The sequence below is a fragment of the Protopterus annectens genome, chromosome 6.part0 (assembly GCF_019279795.1).
Source record: "Protopterus annectens isolate FY-2018-M chromosome 6.part0, PAN1.0, whole genome shotgun sequence".
NCBI lineage: Eukaryota > Metazoa > Chordata > Ceratodontiformes > Protopteridae > Protopterus > Protopterus annectens.
This window is the reverse complement of record NC_056737.1, coordinates 705,946,222-705,967,924: the sequence shown is the minus strand read 5'-3', so window position 1 is coordinate 705,967,924 and position 21,703 is coordinate 705,946,222. Positions and strand designations below refer to the sequence as shown.

The window sequence follows — 21,703 nt, the reverse complement described above, 5'->3', positions numbered from 1 at the left end:
GAATATCTTCTATCCCTCCTGATTTTCTTTAACTTCATAGATGATGTGTGTTATCAACACTTTTAAAGTTTATTAGCTACAGTTTTGGTGATGCTTTCATTTAAGACTGCATTTGACCAAGTCTTGTTGTTTGAGACATCCCTTCTTCAACCTGTTGGGAAAAATACATTGTTCTAGTCTTTCATTTGCTTTGTTTCCAAGGATGATGTCAGACTTCACAAAAATGCCAGAAACGTATTTCAGTCTCATTCTTGAAAAATACTTGTATCCATCCATACCTTAATTGATATAATCCTTATTTCAATGTGGATAAGGGTGGATAATATCAGTGAACACAGTGAATTCCTTTTTGCAGGTCAGCTGGTACCCGCACAGGGGCTTTCTTTAGTTTTTCTATAGGGGCACGTTACTTTCAATGTGTTGCTACCTGGTGTCCCATTTGTGCCCAAAATGTATACTAAAGAGCTTCTAGCATTGCTGGCAGAGGCCTTATAGAGGGATGTCCTACCAGCTTAACTAGCTCCTGGTGCACCTTGAAGGGATTCCTGATAAATTTCTCTGTTGGGCAATCCAGTGGTCGCAGACTCTGAGGAAGGAGAAGCTTTCTGTGTGTCTTATCTCAAAGAATTGTATCAGAACAAAACTAGTTACTTTTTAGATCAGGCAGTTCCTGCTCATGAACAGAGCCTAGGAGGTCATAGCCTTGGCAGGCATGGGTAAGGATGCATTGGAAGGTGCAAACTTGGACTGGTCTGCAATGCAACAACAGACTTTGCACTTCTGTTTATGTCATTAACAATATGTGTGGAGCTGCTGTCTGTGATGACGGCTGTGTGTAACATATTGTTGTCACAGAAATTCTTGTGGTGTCATATCCTTGTCATCAGAGTGTAGAAAGGGGATAATTCCCACCAGACTCTTTTTAGGCCTTTTTTTCTGTACATCAGCCTGTCTTGGGTATGGCAATGGACAGTTAGCTAGTGGCTTGGAGGATTCACCTCTGCTTTTTCTTGACTCACTAGTAGTGGAATTATAGGGAGTGGGGGCTCCACTTAAAAAAGTTGGACCTGTGAGTTATACTTGTCACCTTAAAAACTGTGGTAGAGAAGTTAAACTAGACCTCTGATTAATCAACATGGCTGTAGTGGGATACACGTGTGCATAAGTTGGCATGTACTTGTATCACTCTTCAAAGAGGCACCGAGTCTGAGGGTGGGATCTATAGTGGGACATCACCTTAACAGCAGTTCACATCCGTGGCAAAGAGAATATTCTGGTGGACTTCCTGTGCTGCAGCTGCAGTCCTCTTACTAAGCTGAAGGTTCAAGAATTCTGGGAGTTGGGGACCTTAGAGATTGATCTGCACACCCCATTGGAAGATGTGTACCTTCCTGTATTCTTCTTGGTTCAACTGATAAAAGGGGAGTCAGTGGTGTACATGTTTTCCCTCAATTGTAGTCAATAAGCTTACATAGTTTTCCACTCTTCCTTCTCATTCCATACTCCCTTGCAAAATTCAGGGAAAAATACTGGAAGTAATTCTTGTTGTGTTATGCTAGCCAGTAGGAATATAGTTTCAGGTCTTCAGGTTCTTGACAGTGCAGGAAGCTGTCCATTTCAAAGGGTATCCCTCTCATTTGGAGTAACACTTGGTTCCATCTTAGAGTTCAGTGCCTCATGTGGGTACCCCTGTCCTACTAGATCTCCTTTCAGGGATACCTGCAATGTTTTAAGCCACAAGGATACATTCCACTCATCAGATCTATTCTTCTAAGTGGAACAGATTACCCATCTATGCACAAAAGTGTCTAGTACCACCTCAGTCATTAAAATTTAACATTGCTAAATCACTTTGCCTACGTCTAACACAGTCAGCTGTATGAAGTTGATCACCAGTTGTCAGATGGACAGCAGCGCTTTACTGGAGATAGGACAGGCAGTGGTGATGTAGAATTTATGAAAACAACACTGGCAACACAGCTCGTCAGGCACAAAGATACAGTAAGTACAAGTAAACTTGTTAAAACACTTGCATTTAAAAGACATTTCATACAAAAACACTAAACCATTTACTCTTTTTTTGTAAGTAGAATTATGGTAGAAAGACTGTGATAAACCACTTTTGATTAACTTGCTGCTGGTATCTCATGTTATGTGAAAGTATTCAGCCTACAAAAATAAGTTACTGCACCATTGTCATCTCAAACCGCATGGGTAGAGAAGTGATATATTTTGTCAAAATCACATCCAGTACTAGCACATAGATTCTTAAGTAAAAAATTGCATTATATTTAATTTTTTGCAGTGGAGTGCCACCTGATTCTGCAAAAGATGGTGTTGTAGAAGCAGACATGGAAGTCCAGCCTTTCAGTTCAGATGCTTCAATATTCAAACAAAAGGTAAAAAAATGTAGTCACATTGTTAAACGCAGCTGTTTGGTTTTCTTGATTATTAAAAACTCATGGATTAATGTGTGATTAATTGTATTTAAGAGTGACTCTTTTTCTGTTAAGGGGATACTATGACATACAGATCATAAGCATGAAGCTTGAGTAATCTATATGAAATTATAGTTAAATTTGTTGAATATTACATAGTGCATATTCAGCCTTACAAATTTTAGACTGTCTGATCTCTTCGCTGCATGTTTATTTCATTGAACTATCTTTAATGTACTGGCTTACTAATTATTATCATATTCTGTTGTGAGTGTTCTTAATCAGAAAAGTCACTTGGAAAGAAGAAATATATCCATATATACTTATACATATACTCACACCCACAAACACATACACAAACGTGTTTGTGTGTGTGTGCGCGCGCGTATATGCTGCCATATTTATACACACACACACACACACACACACACATGCATATATATTTATGTTTATATCACAAAATATCTAAAACTAAAAATATCAGCAACAAAAAAAACACTGAATCCAGAAATACTGAAAATTCATTATATTGAATCACAAAATATGGAATAATTCTATGCAACTACAAACACCCTATATCATACACCCAACTTCAAAACTGAGATCAAACATCATCTTGGTAGCGAGACTGATAACTCTCTCTCTCTCTCTCTATATATATATATATATATATATATATATATATATATATATATATATATATTATATATATATATATATATATATATATATATATATTTGGTTATGGTTGGACTTCTGACTTTGAGACAGGCATGATGGTGTGAGCATCTTGGCAGGGCAACTAGATAAGATCTCTGAGTCACAGCTGCTTGATCTAGGGCTAATTTTTTATCTGTTTATTTATTTGTTTATTAGTTTATTTATGTATTTGTTGATAGGGTAGGTCACTGCAGAGGAATAGCTGGCTAAACTAGTGCCCTGTGCCGGTCCTTCGAACTTGTGTCCCACTCCCTCAGATCTTCAGGTGAATAGCAAAAAACAACAGCAGAAAGCCAATTGGCTTTTCGGCAGCATAGAAGCCAATCCACTTGTGCCCCCACCCCCAGATCTTTAAGTGAAGAGAAAAAAAAGTCTTTGGATTATCACTTATCACCTCCCAACTATCACAAAAAAGACAGAAACAAAAAGTCTTTGGATTAGTACAGTAAACTGGCCAGATCCATGCCCCCAGCTCTCACCAGAAGAGCAAAAAAGAAAAACATCTGTGTCTTACTGTGTGATTGGCTACCTGCAGTACAGCAGGTAATTCACAGCCCAGCTTTTTAAATGAAGAGCAAAAAAAAAATGCTGAGCCTAAATGCCTTTCTGTAGTGACATTTTGGTACAGAAAAGAGCTCTCAATTGTGCCCCCCTAACACTATGCACCCGGGCAATTTCCCTCTTCTCCCACTCTTTTTACCCTACTGGGCCATTTCAGGCTCTGCACAGGGGTTATAAGCCAGAGAGAAATTAAACAAAAACAAAAAGTAAAGATAAGGAAACAAAAATAAATTACTGGTCAGTAAAAAATTATAAGCTGATCCATTTTCCAAGCATAATATTTTGATATCTTCATAGTTACCTGTGTACAAATTAATCCATTATTTTTTACTAAATGTTCAAAAGAGCTGCTTAATTGAAATTGGGAGAGATTTTTATTTGCACTGCAGTTGTCTGACATTGCTTGTATGCATTTCATTATACACATGAGCAGTTAAACTCAAATTAAAATTTCTGATTCTTACAAATATATTACTAAATTATTAAATATATGTTCACCTCCTGTACCATTATTTACCAGCGACTATGTGCCAGTGGTCATTTTCTTTGATTCCCACAAACGACATCTAACACTAAAATTTCTAGTATTTTATTGAGTATTTTTGGAGTATAACATGTTGCAATCATACCTCTTAACTTCTTTGTACAAGAATTCTGTGCAAATACAAAGATAATGGAGAGGAAGAGACAAAAACTGAACAATAAGCACAATTATACATATATACTTATTGAATATTGCTGTTATAAACCTGTAAAGTTAATAGCATGTTTTATATTGGCATGCATTTTGTGAAATGTTTGAAGTGTGAAACTCAAATGTCTGTCATTATGTAATTACTTCAGCCCTCACTGTTTTACCAGAAGTCCACATATTTTGTGAGGAACAAACCAGAAATGTGAGCCAGAAATCTCAACATTCTGTGAATCTCTGGACGATTGAGAACTATGGTTGCTGTTAATGCTGTGTTGTGTGTTAGTTTTACAATTTTTAGTTTACTAACAAAGTGGGCTTCTGATAGCTCTCTGCTACCATCTTAGTTCTAATTCTACACTATCATTTACTTAAGGAGGACACAGAACTGGATTCCAGTTATTTTGTGTCTGAGAGCCTAACTGTACACAAAAATCTGATATATTGATTTACAGTTCTTCTAGCCAATGATGTAGTCTTTAAGCACTGCTGTTGTGAGACATTGTTTCACTTATGTAATACTTTTTATGATATGGTGTTTGAAAAGTAAAGGTACCCCCACTGCTGCATCCCTAGTAAGATGAGATGTGGCCACCCGTGAAGAATATGGTAGGAGGTCACATTTACCAGTCCAAATTACCTGGCTTCACTGTTAATGCTACCTCCACTTTTGGGTTTACTTCCAGAAGTGGGTGTATTTGTGGCTGTATCTTTTTAGACACTTTTGTACTATAGGGGGAACTGCCAGTAATTCTAGAAGACAGCATTTTGTGCTTCTTAGTTCTGTCTCCTTTATGCCAATTGTCAAGGAAAAAGTAGTCTTTCCCATAACATGAACATACTATCGTTAATGTATACCAAGTAAATAATTACAGAGCCTGTTTGTTTATTTCACAAGTTCTTTAGATGGTATCCACTGTATGTTTAATAAGTCACACCTAAACTTAGAGCCTGCATAAGTATACATTTTAACTCTGTGGTGAGAAAGACCAGCTGTTCATGGCACACATCAATGTTGCATCTGCTGACAGCGGATCAACAGTGTTGGTGCAGGCTTTTGAGTGAACTACATGCCTGACATGCAGTTGCTACTAGCTGGTTACAAAGAATTCTGTTATAGGGTTTCTGGATCATTCCATCAGATGTAATGTTGCTTCCAGTGCTATAGCCAGAGATACTGCAGTCCACTAAACTAGGTTCCACTCTTTTAAATATAAATGTGCAAGCTGAGGATATGTGCATTGTTGCCAACTCTTGGAAAACTGTAGAAATCTACTCTCATTCCTAATCTGTCTAAATTGTACACTTGAAATATTGTTCCAGTGTGACATCTGAATAATATCCCACCAGACTGTCACCAGTATGTGACATCCCCCACTTAAACCTGGGTCAGTAATTAAGGAGCCTCAATCCACACTACTGACTCCAGTGTGTGAGTGTCACGGAAAGCACAAAGGCACAGAGCACACACCATTTCCTGGGACTGGACAATATACCTCTGTCCACCCCAAATGTAATCCCTTATCATACACTTCAGAGCAGTGTGTTCCATTTTAAGAACTCTGACTCACTCACACTCAAAATAAATTCAAATTTCACACAGTCTAACACTTATGGGAAGCCTGACACAGATTTCCAGCTATGTTTCCTCCCAGTACAAGTGGTAAACACTGCCACCAGAGTCAGACAGGTCTACACACCCTTCAAATGGTGATCAGTTATTAAAAAATAGAATATCAAAATAAATGATAGCTATGACCAGAAGCAGCCAGGCATTCGAGGTGATCTGGGGAGTATCAAACTTCACCAAACTTCACCATCCATACACCTGTTTAAGTACTATTCAATCACAATTAATTTACATACATAATTGATGGCAATGAATAAAATTTAAAGACATACCATAAAAATTACTGAAAACTATATATAGTATATATAGAATTCCTGGAAATGAATTCATAATTTTTATTGTGATATCACATATTCAAATGATATAGTTATATTAGTGTTAAACATATACTTGAGAAGTATTTATTTAGGATGTTTTAAGAGTTCATATGTACTATATATAGTTTTCAGTAATTTTTTATGGTATGTCTTTAAATTTTATTCATTGCCATCAATTATGTATGTAAATTAATTGTGATTGAATAGTACTTAAACAGGTGTATGGATGGTGAAGTTGTTTCTGAGGAAGTTCACAGAAGATTAAAGTGAATGAAAGCGCTAAAAACAACTTGTGGAGTCTCATAATTTGCTGCTGGGTTTAAGCTGACTTCGTTTTTCCAGAGTTACTTGGTTGCAGTGTCTTTCTGTTCTTTGAAATTTTCAAAAGACACCAGAATTCAGTCATCAGAAATATAGAATTAAACTGTAGGATAGAAGTCCATCATCTTAGAAAATCTCTATCTAAATAACTAAACTGTCCTAATCTAACTGGAGAATACTGTTCTTGATATGCTCTAAAAACATAACAGCAAGGCAAAGGCAGGCTTACAGTTTTTGGTGAGTCCTTTTTCTTGGGTATCCTCTACACAGCGCTTCAACTGACTTCAGCAGTCTCTTTTATAGTCCAAGTTAACAGTCTCAGCTGTCTTATTTTATCATTAACAGTCAACTGTTTGAAAAAAGGTCTTCTTCCTGTCAGTCATCTGTTCAAATAATCACATAGCAACCAGAAACATTGTAATGAAAATCACCTACTGATCAGCTGATTTTCCACAGACATTTTGTACTTTAGAAACTCCTTCACAAACATGTGCAATTAGAAATACACTGACTGATTCTTTAAACATTTTATATAAACAGGGAAATACGCAACATTTTAAAAACTTATTTACATTTTCAGTATTAGACGTGCTGGCATACAGTACAAGTTAATCTGAAAATATACACAAATCTCCTGCCAGACATGCTAACATAGATGACAGTGTTTTCATTTTCTTCACATCCAGTTTAAACATTTGTGGTAGAACATGGGCAGATGGTTTTTATTTACCACTCCAAGAATGACTGCACGTCAGTAGTAAATATGTCATTTATTAAATTCTGTAACAACTTCATAGTGTTGCTTCCAGAACACAGTATTGTTTCTCTTATTTTCTCACTCAAAAAAATTAATTTGAAGCCATGAGTCTGATATCAGTCTTTTCTTACACAGTACCAAATGTTGGCTAAAAGCTGAAGGTACACAGTCCTTTGTATTTCTAGTAATAACTAAAAAAAGACTAGAATCTGTGCTGGTATATGTTTATTGTTAGACTGGCCTTATTTAAGAAGCATTAGACAGCGGGTGACTAGTAATATCACAAATTGTCATTATGATAGATTTGTAGCACCGGCAAGTAATATTAATGTGGCTTTTGCCTCTTTGGCCAGGGTTTCATTTCCGAAACATTAATTTTGGTTGATTAGTTGTACACGCACTTTGCTTGCAAGTTATTTAAAGGGCAAGCATAACAAAATGAAGAATAAAAATTGTCTTTTATCTTATCTTAATGTTAGCTACAGTGGTGATGTCTGTGCATCATACTGAGTGGCTATTATTTCCTAATGTGTTATAGCTTAAAATGTCCTGATGGAGGTTACTGTTTCACTGTATGTATACAATTAAGTACACATGCTCAATGTAATATGCATCCAGCAGTAGCTTCTACTCATCACACTGTGACTTGAGAAGGCACAAGACATGCATGCCCTTTAAAGGCTACATCAGTATTATTACTGCATATGTATGCTTTCACATGATAGAACTATGGTGTGTGATTTTATTTTACAGCTATTTCATTTGCCTTACAGATGTAATTTTGTTGGGACACAGAGTAGTCTTTATTTAGAATAGTTACTACAGTAAAATTTACTAAAAATAGTGAGATTTTTTCTTATTGTCTTTGGCAAGAAAGGCAGTTTTGTATTTAGCAAAGGCATTGTTTGATTTTTTTTTGCATTGGCCAGATCTTGTACAGCATTTTCGCTTGTATCTGAATGTTAAGCTTGAAAGAATAGCTTATGTAGTGGTTTTGCTCGAGCTGTAACTCCAAGTTGCATTTCCAAGCTGTGGTATTAGAGTCAATCACCTGGGGCCTGGTATCAAACATGAGGAGATTTACAGCTTTCACTACTTAGATTTAATGCATTTTACTTAATCCTTTATCTTAAATTAGTGATTTTCCTAAGACTGGAAAAGTTTAAAATGTAACTACTCCTCCTAGCCTGCATGATATCACAGTTAATGTAACTGATATAAAAAAAAAATAATGCGGATTTCAAAATAAATGAGAATGGCATATATACATCTTTAGGTGGAAATCAGCATGAAAGCTACTTAAATTACATTTTCTTTGCATGTAATATTCTTGGGCTGGATTAAAGTGAAGGAGAAGCTCTTTGTGATGAGAACACTTTATATTTGGATTGAGTGGTCCTTTATTCAGCTCAGAGTTTTGAGATATTCTTCAAACTGGTGTTATTATATAGTAAATGTTATATGATAAAGAAAAACTGCTAATTTAATAATTAGGCAGATTTATCTTTGGATCTTTGCAGCGTAGCAACCAGTGATTTGTTCCAGAACAGCAGCTGTGAAGCAGAAGTGAGGGCAATGTGGTAGAAGGATACCCAGACAATCACAATAATAGTAAGATTAACAGGACTAATAAAAATAATTTACAATCTTACTTAAATATGCTACCAGTACATGTAACCTCATGTTAGCAGAAGCAGGCATTGTGCATTACAGGCATTGTGAAGAGCAGTGTTGTCTAATGTCAATGACTAAAGAAATACTAATTTCATGAACTCTAATTGTACCCAGATTTAGGAATGGGGTCCATTTATTTCATGGTATTAAAAACTCAAAAAAATATGGAGAAATTAAAAAGTATGTTTCGATTTGTCTGGTAATATTGACATTTAGTCGTGGTCCAATTTTACTCAACTATTTTGACAACTTTTTAAAACTTTTGGAGTCATGAAAATATCTGTAACATTTTATAATGTTCTGCTACTGTCTAGGAGTCATCACTGGATTCTACTTCAGATGACCGAGATGGACTAAGTAACAAACCACTGGATTATGGGAAACGTATATTTGAGGACACTACAGAATCACTAGAATATGATAAAGAAGTGTCAGCAGTCAGTCCCCAACGGGAAGACAAAGAAGCTTCCCTTAAAGATATATCAGAAAGGTAGATCTTTTCATTTCTATTTCTGATGGTATTCATTCTAGTTGATGAAGTGCAATTCATTGATCATAAACAATTCCCAATGATGTGCATGCTGTGTGTGTGTACAAGTGGATGTATGTTTTTTCCCTGTAATTGACTGAAGTGCTATTCAGGATTAGTTTCTTTGCTTTGTACACATGAAGTGTTTTTTAACACCTTTATTAAATTTACGCATTTTGAATAATATCATGGTTACACATACATCAGTAGAAAGGAAACAAACTGTTGTCAATATTCCATTATTTATTATACATAAATGTGTTTTTTTAACGGTTGTCATTCACACCAACATTACTTAAGTTGTACAAGTCCTGCTTTCCTTATATTTCATTCCTCCTCCTGAGAAGTATTCTGCATGTAATTTACTCATTCCTTTTCTAAAGATCCCACCTCCAATTATTTTACATCATTTACAATATTTAGTACTTCAGTCATGGTTGGTTTACATTTTGATTTCCATATAAATGTCCTTTGCATATTTTCTTTCCATTCTTTCTCTTCTAAATATTTTCTAATCTCTTCTGATATATATCCTTGTAGTTATTGTGCTTCATTTTATATCCCCTTTTAATTATTTTTGTAACACCAGCTTCTGTTCTAGACACAGCTAAAAACTCAGTAACTCTGCACTTCCCTATTACTTTCTTTTTGCCTATACTCTTTTATCAATCCCTGGTAAGGAAGGCAGTTTCTAATCTGCAGTCCAAACGTTTGCTTGGCCATATCCCACTTTATTACATTTCTTTCACTAGTTATTTATTCCTAATGTCTTGGTTGCTTTGGCAAGTTTCTCCATTAAATTCCAGCCCCATTTAGGTTCTATGTCTCTACTTGCAGTCATCCTCTTCTTCAGCACCTTTCCACACAATGATAAGGTCATCAGTAAATCTTTTGTAAAAAGTAACACTCTCAAACAATGAATGGGGTTTGAACTACCTCTGTTCCCACCAAGACATCATGAGGTTGGTAAAAACTGGAGTTACCCTTGCCCCCCTGATTTCTGTTTGCAATGTACACCCAAGAAGGTGAAGAAATTGTTGTCCAGGACTATTTCCAACAGTGCGCAAATAGTGTTGACAAAGATGTTCTCAAACTTAGTGAAACTACTAAGGTACTTCCTGACAAACTCAGTGCCGGATTCTTGTTCAATACAATGACAACCTTATCATTGCATAAAAAGGTACTCAAGAAGAATTTCAACAGCTATTGGTCTGATTTAATTCCAGTATTTCCTTTTTAAAGTTCACTACAAGTGGCTTTGGGAAAACCAGTAATTTTTTGGACATGACTTTGTTCACTAGCCCAGTGAATCGCAGACTTGAGAGTAAGATCTACAGTCAAGAAACATTCATGAATTTTAATATTAATTTTACTTTCTTCACCAAGCTTTCCTACTAATGAATCACTACCTTAAAATGATAGCATTGTATATCCTCGCCTTACTGATCTTATCACTAAGCACATGTTTAACTTTTTACCAAACTCTTCTGAATAATTCAAACCACTCCCATCCCACTTCAAGTGACTACCCACTCAAAGTTTGGCATAAAAGAATTATTATATCCCCCCACATCTATAATATTTCACCAACTCAACAATTCAACTTTACTATAATCTCATACCAAAACAACCCCCACATCTCCCTAAAATATGACAAATACACAGGCATAATGATTAGAACCATATTAGACATTGTCCAACAAACAATGAACCTCAAAGGAAACTAAATAACTAAACAAACAGCCGGCAAGGCAAACAGATGGAAGAAATCAGACACCAAATTAGCACTTTTGTTCTTTTTAATGAAACAGAACTTCATCAGAAATATTCAAACCACACTATCACACATTTAAATAAGAACAAAAAAAAAATCATGTGACATCAAACATCCAATGAACATCACACATCAATTGAAAACACTGAATAAGTAAAAACTAAATGGAAATAAAACATCTGTAGTAAGCCAACGTTAATGAGACCCATAAGCAATGTTTATATGTAAATATATATATATATATATATATATATATATATATATATATATATATATATATATATATACAAATGCATACTTAAATACGATCTAAAAACGCAATCTATATAAAATAAAGCTAACTATAATTTCTGTAGCTGCAAAACGCATTTGATGTTAATGGTCTTGTTGAGACCAGGTGCTTGGTCAGCCATTAAAATAATTTGCCACAAGCTTTCTCGACATTCAAGTAAAGTTTTATAGTCACCACTAAACATGTCTGAGTCTACCTTTTCCAAGACAAAAAAATGACATTTTTTTAAGTTGTTGCACCCAACAGCATGTCTGGCAAGGGCATTGGATAAATTCCTCTTCTTAATGGCTAAAACATTTTCATAAATCCTTTTGCTTGAAGTTTTGATCATCTTCCCCACATAAAATTATCACAAGAATTACAAAATGCAGAATAAACAACATTTACAGTACTGTAAGTACAATGATCTCTAGCCCAAATAATTTTGTTAACATGTTTAAACTCCATGGATGAAGAATTACTGATACATGTACATTGTCATTGTATCTAAACTTATTCTGATTAGTGATATTTACCCTAACTCAGGCCCCAACAATCTAGACAGTATACCCTTCCAACCCTGCAGCCATACCTAATCACATACCAGATTTCTTATGAAATCATCAGCCCTCTTAATGTTAAACATTAACATCAGAAGTGTAACAAACAAAATCCGTGAACTACATGCTGCTGTTTCCATGTATTCCCCAGATATTGCTGTAATCACAGAAACTTCACTAAAACCTGATACATTTCACACTGAGCTAATCGAAGGAAGGACACTGAGCAAACTCGGATCTATAATATATAACATTAAGTATCCTGTTTTTTTGCTTATTTTGTTCGAGTTATTTATAGCACTTTGCGCACTGTATATTTTTTTAGCTAGTTTCACTGTGTGTGAGGTATTAACTGGAAACTGTCCACTTTTATTAAGCATCTGTTGGGTTGTTTGTTTCTGATAACTTGTTTGCAAACGCTTTCTCTAGAGGCTCCTTTAGCTGTTTAAAACTTTCATTTAAAGGCTCACTGCTGCTTTTCTGCTGTGAGAAACATTTCTGCAGTTTGTTTCTCACTCCCCCGCCCTATTGGTATGTTGTTCTTATAGTTGGTGGCTTTGCAGTTGCTCGCCCCTACTGTAAATTTGATTTGGGACCATCCTCCCAGTCTAGTGTCATTACTTCATTCTACCTAATACAGGGAGAACATTTGAGAAGGCCAATCAGCTTAGTTTCTGCTACTCGTTTCTCTTTTGTCACTAAAAAAAAAAAAAATTTCTAAGCTTGTTTCCTGCCTTTCCTGTAGGTAGTCCAGTCTGGATATAGATTTGCTGTGTCCAGGATTGTTTGTAGGCTTCTAAGCCATCAAGCCTTTCTGTCTTGGAGGGAAGCCTTCTAGCTTAATTTTGTTTCTTAGAACTAGCCAGTTTTTTGTTTCAGCACTCAAGTCTGTTTCTTTGAGCTTAGCACTTGTTCAGAACTTATTGTAAGCACTAGATAAGCTACAAATTACTACAGCACTCAACTTTCCTCACTGTCTAGAGGAAAACAGTTTCTAGTACTTAACAAATAAGTACCTATCCAGGCATGTCTAAGGGTCAGCTCCCGATGTTTTCTCCTGTCTACCTGATGAATCTGGGCATCTTGGGGCAATGCAGTAATTGCCTCATGTACATAGACAACCCTCTCCTCCTACCACCCAACACTACAACCTGTGAGAGATGCACTTATATAGCCAAACTGGAAGCAAAGCTCTCTTCACCTAAGACTGAACTAGACAGTCAAGAGGAGAAGGTAAACACTTGCATCACACCACACTCAGCACATACTCCCCCAAAACCTACACCACCAAAACACACACATAGAAACACAAAACACACACCTACATTCGCGGAGGCTCTCAGTAAAAACCTGCCCAAGCAACAGGGACCTCCAAAGCAGAAACACAAGCAACCTCCACCCCCCAACACAACCCAAATGACACATAGCCCACAAACTCAGTGTGCCACTCAACCACAGCCCATAAGGCATAACAACGTACCCAGCACTCTAGTCATAGATGACTCTATAGTCAGGCACACTGATGTTCCACTCACCAGGCTAAACAAGGAGAAAGTTACTATCAGCTGCCTGTCGGGTGCCAGGATCTGCCACATAACGCATGCACTCAGGTCACTCCACAACAAGTACAAATATGACTCTGTCATTGTCCATGTTGATGTGAATGACCTGAGACGTACCTCCTTGGACTACATGAAAAGGGACATGGAGGAGCTGTCTGATCTTGTAGCCCAGGTAGGTATGACCCTAGCCGTGAGTAGCATCCTGCCATCACCCAGAATGATACCACAGTACAAGGACAAAATGATTGACTTCAACAATTGGCTAAGCTTCTGGTGTCATTCTAAGGGGATCCAGTATCTGTCTGCCTGGGATGACATGATCGACAAACCACAATGCTTTGCCAGAGATGGCCTGCACCTGTCGCCCCTGGGATTCCAGATACTGGCTAAGGCTCTAGCCACCCCTATAGTGCCTTTTTTAGACAAGGTTCAAATGACAAATTCACCACCCTAACAGGTACAGGCAAGAAGAATCTAAGGGTATTGCTACTCAATACTAGAAGTCTAAACCTCAAAATACACTCACTCGAGGCACTCCTTAAAATGGAGAGCATCGACATCTGTGCAGTGACAGAGACCTGGTTCAAGGCTCCAGAGAGTACCCCCTGCATTACCAGGCTATAATTCATACCACACCTTTCGGCCACCTAACCTGGACCAAAACACTAAAGGCAGAGGCGTGTCCATATTCATTAAGGATATCCACACCTCCAGGCTAGTTGCTCAGCATAATGCATCCAAGATTATCCAAGTGCAACTAACTCTGGGCAAGACCGCAATCCAAATTGTAGCTTGCTAAAGATCCCCCACCATGACCCAGGATTCCCACTCCTCATTTCTTGATACACTGGAAAATATTAGGGTACAACCTAACACCCTAATAATGGACGATTTCAACTACCCTACCATTAACTGGGAAAACTACTCATGTACCAGTACTCTTGTGCTCAACGTTTTCTGGAATTCATAAATTCCAATGCCATGGATCAACTTATACACACCCCCACCAGGGGCAGCAATATCCTAGACCTGGTTATTACCAACATGGGCAACCGGTGCTCCACACCTGAGGTCACTTCCTCGTTGGTCAGATCCGACCACAAGCTAATCAACCTAGACATCCATATCCCTCCCCCACCCCCCATTAGGGAAACCACAGTAAAAAAATTTCTCCAAAGCCAACTTCACAGTTCTTAAAACAGAAGTGGCAAACTTCACGACACCCATGCTGATGGACAATAGAGGTATGACTGCTGAATCCTACACAAATACACTTTATAAGCACTTACACGAGTGCATGGATCATGCAATCCCTAACACAGCCAAGATGCTATCCTGCAAAAAAAAGGAAGCCAATCTGGTGGTCCCCTGCCATAAACAAACTCTACAACAGAAGAAAGAAACTGTTGCAAAAAAGAGTAAAATCCCATGATTGGAGAAACTCCCTGGTCAGCCTCAGTAAGAAGCTGAGATCCCTCATAAATTCTCCAAAGCTAGTTATGAAAACAAAATCGCCACTGACTCTAAGGACAACCACAAAGCATTCTATAGCTAGGTCAAGAATCTCAATGGCAACACTCTGATCTGCTCTAAGTTACAGAACAATGGCACTAAATATACAGAACCAACTGATATTGCCAACATCCTGGCAGATAGGTCCAATGCTAACTTTACCCCCCTGTCATTCCCTAAAGGACCTATCTCTATAACAGAAGAATGCAAAGTTTCTGTAATCACGGCTGCACAGGTAAAAAACACACTATCCAAAGCCAAGAACACAGCATCCATGGGACCTGACAACATCCCAGGCTGTGTTCTACATGAACTACAAAACGAACTGGCTCTCCACCTAAGTACCATGTTCAATCATAGCCTCACCTCAGGCTATGTGCCCAATGAGTGGCGCACAGTGACAGTTATCCCACTCCACAAAGGGGGAGCCACCACAGACCCCAGAAATTACCGCCCCATTAGCCTAATGAGCCTGGTCTGCAAGGCTATGGAATGTATCATCATGGAACTTATAAACAATGACATTGGTAATCTCCAAACTCTGGACCCCACCCAGTTCGGGTTTGTAAAAGGCCGATCATGTCTCCTAAACCTGATAGACTTCTTTGAAGCAGTCACCAAAGCCGTAGATGAGGGTAAGGTGGTTCACACAGCCTATCTAGATCTCACCAAGGCTTTTGACACCATTCCCCACTCTGGAATTATAGATAAACTCACTAAACTAGGTAATATCCCTATGTCACAAGATGGGTTGCCAACTGGCTCACTGACAGAACCAACACTGTGAAAGTAGCAGACTCCAAATCCAACTTCAGACCAGTGACAAGTGGAGTACCACAGGGTTCAGTCCTGGGTCCTCTCCTGTTTGGTATCTACTTCTCTGAAGTACAGGCCAACACAGAAGGTCTTTGGCTAATGAAGTTCGCAGATGACTGCAATCTAGGAGCCATAATCAAAAGTCCAAAAGATACAGACATCCTACAAAAGGGCCTCGCTGAGACAGATGCCTGGTGTCAAAGCCATGGCCTCAAGCTCAATGCCAAAAAGTGCATCGTAATCCCTTTTGGTAAAAACTCTGTACCCATAAACTACCACATAGGCGGTAGTCTACTTAACACCAAAAGTGTGATAAGAGACCTTGGGACACAGGTGGACAGTAGTCTCTCCTTTGATAATCACATTGCCACAGTAGTCAGGAAATCCTTCTACGTGGCACACCTCATCACAAAAGGTTTCTCATTCAAGAAAAAAGAGGTCATTGTTCCCCTCATCACTCATTAGACCCATTATAGAGTACAATGCCACTTTTGGTGTGTACCTCACAAGACATCTACAACAACTGGAAAGGCCACAGAAATACCTCACAAAGAGGATTACCAGCCTCAAACAGATGCCCTACGCAGACCGTCTAAAAAAACTGCAGCTTTACTCCGTCACATATCACCTACTCAGAGGCGATTTCTGCCTAACACACAAAGCTATGTCAAACCCAAAGCTTTTAGACATGCTCCACTTAAAGAAATCCCAATCCATATGAGCTACACGCTGTAGGGACCTAAACCTTGTCACCACAATAAACAGAACATGCTGGAAGGATAGATTCCTGTCCCAGAGACTTCCCATACTCTGGAACAAACTACCTATCTATATCAAACAAAGCTCCTCATTAGCACTCTTCAAGAAAAATCTTGATGATTGGATGGAGATAGGAAATTCACCCTGGGGATCATTTCTGTGGCTCTGCTCGAAAGTGGCACAGGAAAATAATTTTTCTTGGGTGGCAAAAGCCAGGGTACCTTTGGCTAGGCTTATATAGGCCCTAGGGCCAATAGCCTAGTACCTACCTATGAACCTATGAACATCCAACAGCAAAATTCTACCCCCAGGATATAATATAATAAGGCAAGTCAGAATGGCCAAAAGGGGTGGAGGAATAGCTATTCTATTTAAAAATAACATCATCCTTATAGAACTTAGCATCCCAAATTGTAATAATGCAGAAATCATTTTTGCACAACTAAAACTTAATGCTAAAAGGCATATAAATATTTTAGGATCCTATATCGCTCTAGGTCAGAACATCTCCACATTAGAGAATATTATGGATTGGTCATCCAAAGCACTGCCCCAAGAGACAATAATCTTGGGTGACTTTAACATTGACTGGCTCACCTATAATTCAGATAATCCCACCAACCACATCAACATCTATGGCTTCACCCAAACTATTCAAGTCCCTACCCGGATAGATAAATCATTTAATAGACAGTCCACCTTAGACTGGATATTAATAAATAGACTCGACCTTTCATTTCATTCTGGCTCTCTTCCAGATTCCCTTAGTGATCACCTTCCCACCTACTTAATTAGGCACAGAGTAAACCCTTCTAAGCTTGCCACTTTCCATCCTATCTGAAAGAAAACCAACTTTAACCACCAAAAAGTCATAGACACTCTAAAACTTTGCATTTGGGTTCCACTTAAACATCTTCCCCTAGAAGATGCTGTGAAATATTTTAATTCCATCTTTCTGAACATACTAAACAAACTAGTCCCACAAGGACTGTTAGAACAAAATCCAAATTTGCTGCATGGCTAACAAAAGAAATTAGAGTATTCCTAAGAAATAGAGATAAAACTTGGAGTAAATGGCACATTACTAAATCTCAGACAAACAGGGATATCAGGAACTCAGAAACAAGGCAAAACAATCTAATTAAACAGGACAAAACAGATGATTTCTTTATTATCCAAAACAAACACCATAGCAACCCATAAAAATTCTGGAGAGCAGTTAAAAACATCCTCCTACCAGGCAATGCTAGCAAACCCACCATATCTTCCACTAACAACCTAGACAGTATAGCCACTCAATTCAATAAAAATGTCACCGAAATTCTCCAAGTACACCTTCACTACCAGTCCTATTAATCCTACTTTTGATAAAAAATAGCAACTCCTTCTCCTTATGTATGTAGCAACACAACAAAAAAATTACTAAAAAAAACTGAAACCCACTACCTAGCTGCGGATAGACTTCCTGCAGAATATCTTAGAATTGCAGCTGCTGCCATATTCATCCCTATATCTATCCTCATTAACCATTCCATTACTGAACAACTAGATCCATCAATTTGAAAAATTTCATAAATTTTCCCTTTACACAAAGGCGGTAAGTCAACAGAATTATCCAATTATCGACCAGTTGCTGCACTGTGGCCCACATTCAAGATACTGGAAAGATGCATACGCACACAAATTATGGACTTCCTACTTACTAACAAATTACTATCCAACACCCAACATGGGTTCCGACCCTTCCACAGCACCATCTCTGCCATTATGACATTCATTGACATAGTCAACCACCGTAGAAATGATGGCAAATTTCTCTCTTCTGTTTTTATTGACCTTTGTAAGGCTTTCAATATGTTCTCTCACAGCAAGCTCTTAAATGTACTAACCGAACTCAAGCCAGTCTACTGTGTCTTGGTTCAAAGACTATCTAGCAGGCCATGGCAATAAACTCTTTCTTCTCTACTACCCATCACCTTAGGAGTTCCCCAAGGTTCTACCCTTGGCACCCTCCTATTTACTCTCTTTACTAACAATCTCCATACCTCAGCCCTTCATGCATCTCTTGTACAGTGCACTGATGATTCTACACTGATGTGTGCAACTTCTTCTCCACACCATCTACAGTCAATAACTCAACAGTCTTTTGCTGCAGTAGAAGCTCGGCTAACTAATTCTCAACTTATTTTAAACCCCAGCTAAAACAAGCTTATGCTTTTTTACCCCACTAGAAACACTACCCTTCCCCCTCCTTCAGAATTTCATCACTAAAATAACCATCATCTCTCCCAAACAACACACAAAACTTTTAGGTGTAGAAATTGACAGTATGAAATTTGAGATCCATATTGCCCAAACCATTAAGAAAGTCAAAAAATAGGTAGGCTTTATAAAAATAAAAAAAAATATTTCACTAATAGCACAAAAACCACTATAGGTAGAACACATCTTATCTTAACTCTTCTCTATGCATTGCCAATTCTCATAAACCTTAGGAAATCAGATTTAGAGAAATTAGAATCCTACTATAACAAAATTACAAAATTTGCAACTAATGCTAGCTCTGGGATATTTCATTGCACTGCCCTGAAATAACTGAATTGGCTAGAACTCCCTCAACTAATAACTTATCACCAACTGTGCTTGGCACATAAGATCCTGTACCAACCTGAAAAATCACCAGCACTTCAAAACTTATTAACTCCTTTGAAAAAAGGGAGTTGCCTGATTTATTGTTAGCTTTGGTAACCTTTAACAGGGATTTGTTATTCGAGTGAAGTACACATTTGTTAGTTAAAATCTGGAATAGCTTGCCATCTGTTACCAATTTATCTTGCTTGCTTCAAAATAACTCTGAAGTCTCACTTAACCAATACATGGCTATGCTCCTGTACAAATCCTGGATAAGAAAAGAAGTCACTGAGATGTCCTATTTACTCTAAACAGTCTTTCTCTAGGTAATACTAGTTCATCACATAACTCTGATCACATCTCACCTTTCACCATACTTCTACCCATTCTTATTACAATCTAAAGCGTGTATTTAAGGACTATAGTAAAACTGTTCTCCTTAAGTTGCAGTTATGTTTCAGTATCTGTACTTTACTTTACTCTTCCTACTACAGGCTCAGTCAATGTAGTATATTTATGAAAATTGCTCACCCACTCATTGTTTTTAATAATACCTGGTTTACATTCTATAATTCACTCATTTTCCTGATAGATTTCATTTTGTTGTTTTTAAAGTATAATTCTCTCTTTTCCTGTACTAGACTATGCAACAATGCCATTAATAAGAATATTTACTTGAATGTACTTTGATCCAATGTTGTATGATTAACACTAATGTCAAGTCATGTGTATTTAAATCTAGTGTCTGTAGTAATGATTTTTACATGTTAAATGTGGAACTTTTCTCCCTGGGCCTCCACTGAAAATGGATTTTTGTCCAGTCGGACTTTCCTGGAAATCAAATCATCATCTTCTTTCGGCTGTTCCCATTAGGGGTCGCCACAGTAGATCACCTGTTTCCATTTCTTCCTGTCCTCTCTATCTTGCTTTGTCACACCAGCCACCTGCATGTCCTCTCTCACCACATCCATAAACCTTATCTTAGGCCTTCCTCTTTTCCTGTTACCTGGTAGCTTCATCCTTAGCATTTTTTTCCCAATATACTCAGCATCCCTCCTCAGCACATGTCCAAACCAACGTAATCGTGCCTCTCTGGCTTTGTCTCCAAACCTTCCAACATGGGCTGACCCTCTAATATACTTATTCCTAATCCTGTCCACCCTCGTCACACCCAGTGCAAATCTTAACATCTTTAATTCTGCCACATCCAGCTCAAACTCCTGCCTTTTTGTCAATGCCACTGTCTCCAACCCATATAACATAGCTGGTCTCACTATCCTCTTGTAGACCTTCCCTTTCACTCTTACTGGTACTCGTCTGTCACAATTCACTCCTGACAGTCTTCTCCACCCACTCCATCCTGCCTGTACTCTCTTCTTCACCTCTTTTCCACACTCACAGTTACTCTGAACTATTGACCCCAAGTATTTAAACTCATCCACCTTCGCCACCTCTACTCCTTGCATGCTCACCATTCCTCTGTCCTCCCTCTCATTCACACATATATATTCTGTCTTAGTCCTGCTGACCTTCATTCCTCTTCTCTCTAGAGCATCTCTCCATCTCTCCAGGGTCTCCTCCACCTGTTCCCTACTCTCACTACAGATCACAATGTCATCTGCAAACATCATAGTCCACGAGGACTCCTGTCTGATCTTGTCTGTCAACCTGTCCATCACCATTGCAAATAAAAAAGGGCTCAGAGCTGATCCTTGATGTAACCCCACCTCCACCTTAAACGCATCCACCGCAGACCTCACCGCTGTCACACTAGCCTCGTACATATCCTGTACCACTCTTACATACTTTTCTGACACTCCTGACTTCCTCATACAATACCACAACTCCTCTCTAGGCACCCTGTCATATGCTTTCTCTAAGTCTACAAAAACACAATGCAACTCCTTCTGACATTCTCTGTACTTCTCCATCAACACTGTCAGAGCAAAGATCGCATCTGTAGTGCTCTTTCCTGGCATGAAGCCGTACTGCTGATCACTAATCATCACGTCCCTTCTTAACCTTGCTTCCATTACTCTTTCCCATGACTTCATGCTGTGACTGATCATTTTTATCCCTCTGTAGTTACTACAGCTCTGCACATCACCCTTATTCTTAAAAATCGGTACCAAAACACTTTTTCTCCATTCCTCAGGCATCCTCTCACTTTCCAAGATTTC

General features: G+C 38.1%; 1 protein-coding gene across 1 annotated transcript in view; it reads left to right on the top strand.

Moving 5' to 3' along the window:
• Positions 1–21,703, top strand: part of SYNE2 (spectrin repeat containing nuclear envelope protein 2) — a 3,814,665-nt gene that overhangs the window by 858,636 nt on the left and 2,934,326 nt on the right. The window contains exons 18-19 of the mRNA XM_044073561.1: positions 2,306–2,399; positions 9,424–9,599. Coding sequence (XP_043929496.1) covers positions 2,306–2,399; positions 9,424–9,599 — 270 coding nt within the window. The remainder of the gene's footprint in view (positions 1–2,305; positions 2,400–9,423; positions 9,600–21,703) is intronic.